The following is a 3,435-nucleotide window of genomic DNA, read 5'->3' as shown; positions in this document are numbered from 1 at the left end:
TTAGTATTTTAATTACAAGTAATAATCAAACAACAACTTTGCACTCATATTCAGCGTCATCAATTTCAACATCTCCAGCAAGTTCTTCAAGAGATTTACCCATTGGTTCAGGGACTAAGAATGTGCATAACATACCAATAAAGTTGATGACACCAAGAATGATGAGGGACTTCTTCTTCCCTATACCAGCTGGATAATTATGAATTCTCTTCTCCGGGTCTTTCTCTTGTGAGGCGTACAAGAACCCGAAGGCTCCAATTATAGCCCCTGCTTTTCCTGATGCTGCTGATATACCGTGGCAAGTGGACCTAAGCCTAGCTGGGAATATCTCGGCTGGTATAACAAAGGTGGTAGCATTCGGACCAAAGTTGGCAAAGAAGAAGGTTAGACCATATAAGATTAAGAAACCAATACGATGTTCTTTGTTATTCCAATGATCATAGGGAAAGGCAATGGCGAACATGAAAACTGTCATGAAAAAGAATCCCATCATTTGGATCCACCAACGTCCAATTACGTCTATGAAGGCGACAGTGAACCAGTACCCTGGGACAGTCCCACAAAGAGCAATCAAGGTTGAAAATCGGGCTATTTGGTAAACCTCCCTGATGGCACTCATCTCACCTGTGGGCGGGATCCATCCTACAGACCAGTAGATATCTTTTTGAAAGAGGTTCTGACTGTAAAAAGCTATGTCGAGTAAGAACCAAGTACTGGTGGTTCCTAGGAGGCGGACACCATACCGGCTAGCAAACTCACGTGAGAATAGCCCAAACTGGTGACTCTCACTTCGGAGTAGTTTATCAACCTTCTCTTCCTCTGCATCCAAATGAATGTTGAGAATTTTTGACATATCTTCAGCAGCCTGTCTCGAGTTCTTAGCCACAAGGGCAGTGTACCTAGCTGTCTCAGGCATCTGCATACGCCAATAATACGTAAAGATAGCAGGAATGGCTCCGAACATCAAGACAATTCGCCAAATAAAGTCTGATTCCGGTGGAATAGAGGCAATAGGGTCTACATTAAAAGGGGGTGGTTTAAACTTGTTTTCAAAGGCTGCTGAGACTAATAAGGCCACTATCCCACCAGCTAAAATCCCCATGCCTTGCATTGCAAAGACCGCGGCAATGAATGTCCCACGAGTCTTCTTGTTAGCATACTCAGACATGATAGTGGCCGAAAGAGGATATTCTCCTCCAACACCAAACCCAAGCCAAAATCGAAAAAAACAAAGACTAGTCATCACCCCTTTCGGAGTCTTCCCAAATGACAGTCCCGAAGCAAACGAAGAAAAGATCATCAATATTAAAGTAGTACCATACACCTTTTTTCTTCCCATATGATCTCCAAGCCAACCAAAGAAAAGCTGTCCAAGTAAGGTGCCACAAAGCGCGACCCCATTCACAGCAGCTGAGACATTGATAGGCAAGATCCCTGGCTTCTCCGCGCCAGGTGCAGTGTAGTACAAACGCCCTAGCAGTCTTGCCACCATAGAGATGCAGAACAAATCATATGCATCTGTGAAGAAGCCCATACCCGCAATCGCAATGGCTTTGAAATGATACCATTGTGTTTTAGCCACATCAAGCGCGTTTAGGACTTGCAACTGTCCTTTTAACATGATTGAATTTATGAAATTTTCTGACAGTCTGATGATTTTTTCTTTAATTTTACATAACAAAGAAATCTGGCATTCTGATTAGCTTAAATTTGATTACAACATATAATTGATTTTGAAGTATGAACTTCTAGCATATGCTTGTATATATATAGCAAGACTGGGTTGTTTTCGCTATGTAAAGACAAAAGAATGAAATTGATGAGGGCGGCAGGATTTTGGGATTGCAATGGTTGTTCTTCTATGGCTTTGAAACAAGGCCAGTAGTTCAATCAATGTATAGGATAAAGAAAAAAGAAGAAGCTAACTAACTGTTAGTTATATCAAAGGGTTAACAGTTGACTATAGGAGAAAGAGGGTTAACAAAACCACAATTCTATATTATTTTCTATACCAATTATATATACAAAAATTAAAATTAAAAATAAATAATCCCTCTCTAAATATTCTTCTTAGGTGTCATTTGGTTGACCAAAAAATTAAAACATATTCTTTTGTGCTATTTGGTTAGCAAAATCATGGGAAGTAGGAATTGTTCCGTGTGAGCTCCGGTAACTTGTGTCTGGAGTCGGTAAAGGTTTATCGTCCAATTGAATTCTTACACAGTCAACGTGGAGTAGCTAGCTCGGGGAATTATTCGGGGATAACCGATTCGATTCTAAAGTTAGCAATTGATGACAAGAAAAAGAAAGGAGAGAGTGTTTGAGAGAGAAAGAGAGAGTAGATAAAGATCGTACCTTAGAAATGAATCATGCTTGGGTAATAGAAAAACAACCAAGCTAGTGCCACCTATCGGTGGCATGTAAGTCCAGTAGGTGCCTACATGGTCGAAAGCATCTATCAATGTGGCTATGAATATAGTTCGTTATGGAGATAAGGCCGATAATGGAGGTTGTAGCTAGGAAAGTGACAATCTGCCAATCTGGCACAATCTTGTCTAAATCATAACGGTGTCAGTACCATTCCGTACAGAAATTTCACTACCTACAAAATGGAGGAATTTAATTTCTATACCTCAGTAGTTTCCACTTCAATCTCATGCTTAACCAAACGCAATCTAGCATTTCCTTCAAATTTCAATTTCATTGAAATATGAATTTTCACACGAACCCTTAATTGACACTGATTAACTAATATATACATACATATATGTATATGTACACACGAAGAAGTAATATATTGCATTTTACTGCCTCTTTTTTACCAGATTTCAACCTCATATGAATGTATGATACTCGTGTAAAATATGTTCCAATAGAGCTTCAATCCCACAACATCTAACTTTAAAAGCTTAGGAATCACCTATAATCCGTGTAATTTTATTGTTTAGCTGGAAAGAAAAGCCGAATTCGAAAAACATAATCTATAAGGGCGGGGTGAGAATCAATTTCAATATTAAGAGGAAAACTTTAACCACTAGAGTTACTTCTCACTCTCTATTTGTATTTTTTTAAAATGGATAATTAATTTTTTTAATTGATAAAAATTTGTTTACAAGTATGAATTCAGGTTTTATCAACATTTGACTTAGTTTGTATGAGATTCATAAAATATACCGATATAAATGAGGTCATTCTAAAGTTTTAAATTTTTTATTTATTGGTGAACCAATCGGATGTTTTGGATACTACTAACAATTTTTACTTATATTAAGCTAATTAAGTGGTAAGCATATCTAGTTAATAATTAAGCTAATTTATAGGGTTATAGCCCCTAAATTCTATCTAAAAGCCATGTCACACGTTCCTACTGAATCTTTGTGAAATCAACACGTTATTCCTGAATCTTTGTGACATATAATAAGAGCAAATAATCTA

At 37.7% G+C, this 3,435-nt stretch overlaps 1 protein-coding gene across 1 annotated transcript; it reads right to left on the bottom strand.

Annotated features, from left to right (window-relative positions):
- LOC110703960 (probable inorganic phosphate transporter 1-3) lies at window positions 1-2,671 on the bottom strand. The gene has a single exon (XM_021881762.1). The coding sequence runs from the start codon at window positions 1,619-1,621 to the stop codon at window positions 26-28; it is 1,596 nt and encodes a 531-aa protein (XP_021737454.1). The 5' UTR covers window positions 1,622-2,671; the 3' UTR covers window positions 1-25.
- Window positions 2,672-3,435: the final 764 nt, after the last annotated feature.

This window comes from Chenopodium quinoa, unplaced genomic scaffold (genome assembly GCF_001683475.1).
Source record: "Chenopodium quinoa cultivar QQ74 unplaced genomic scaffold, ASM168347v1, whole genome shotgun sequence".
Classification (NCBI taxonomy): domain Eukaryota; kingdom Viridiplantae; phylum Streptophyta; class Magnoliopsida; order Caryophyllales; family Amaranthaceae; genus Chenopodium; species Chenopodium quinoa.
This window is presented reverse-complemented; position numbering and strand designations above follow the sequence as displayed.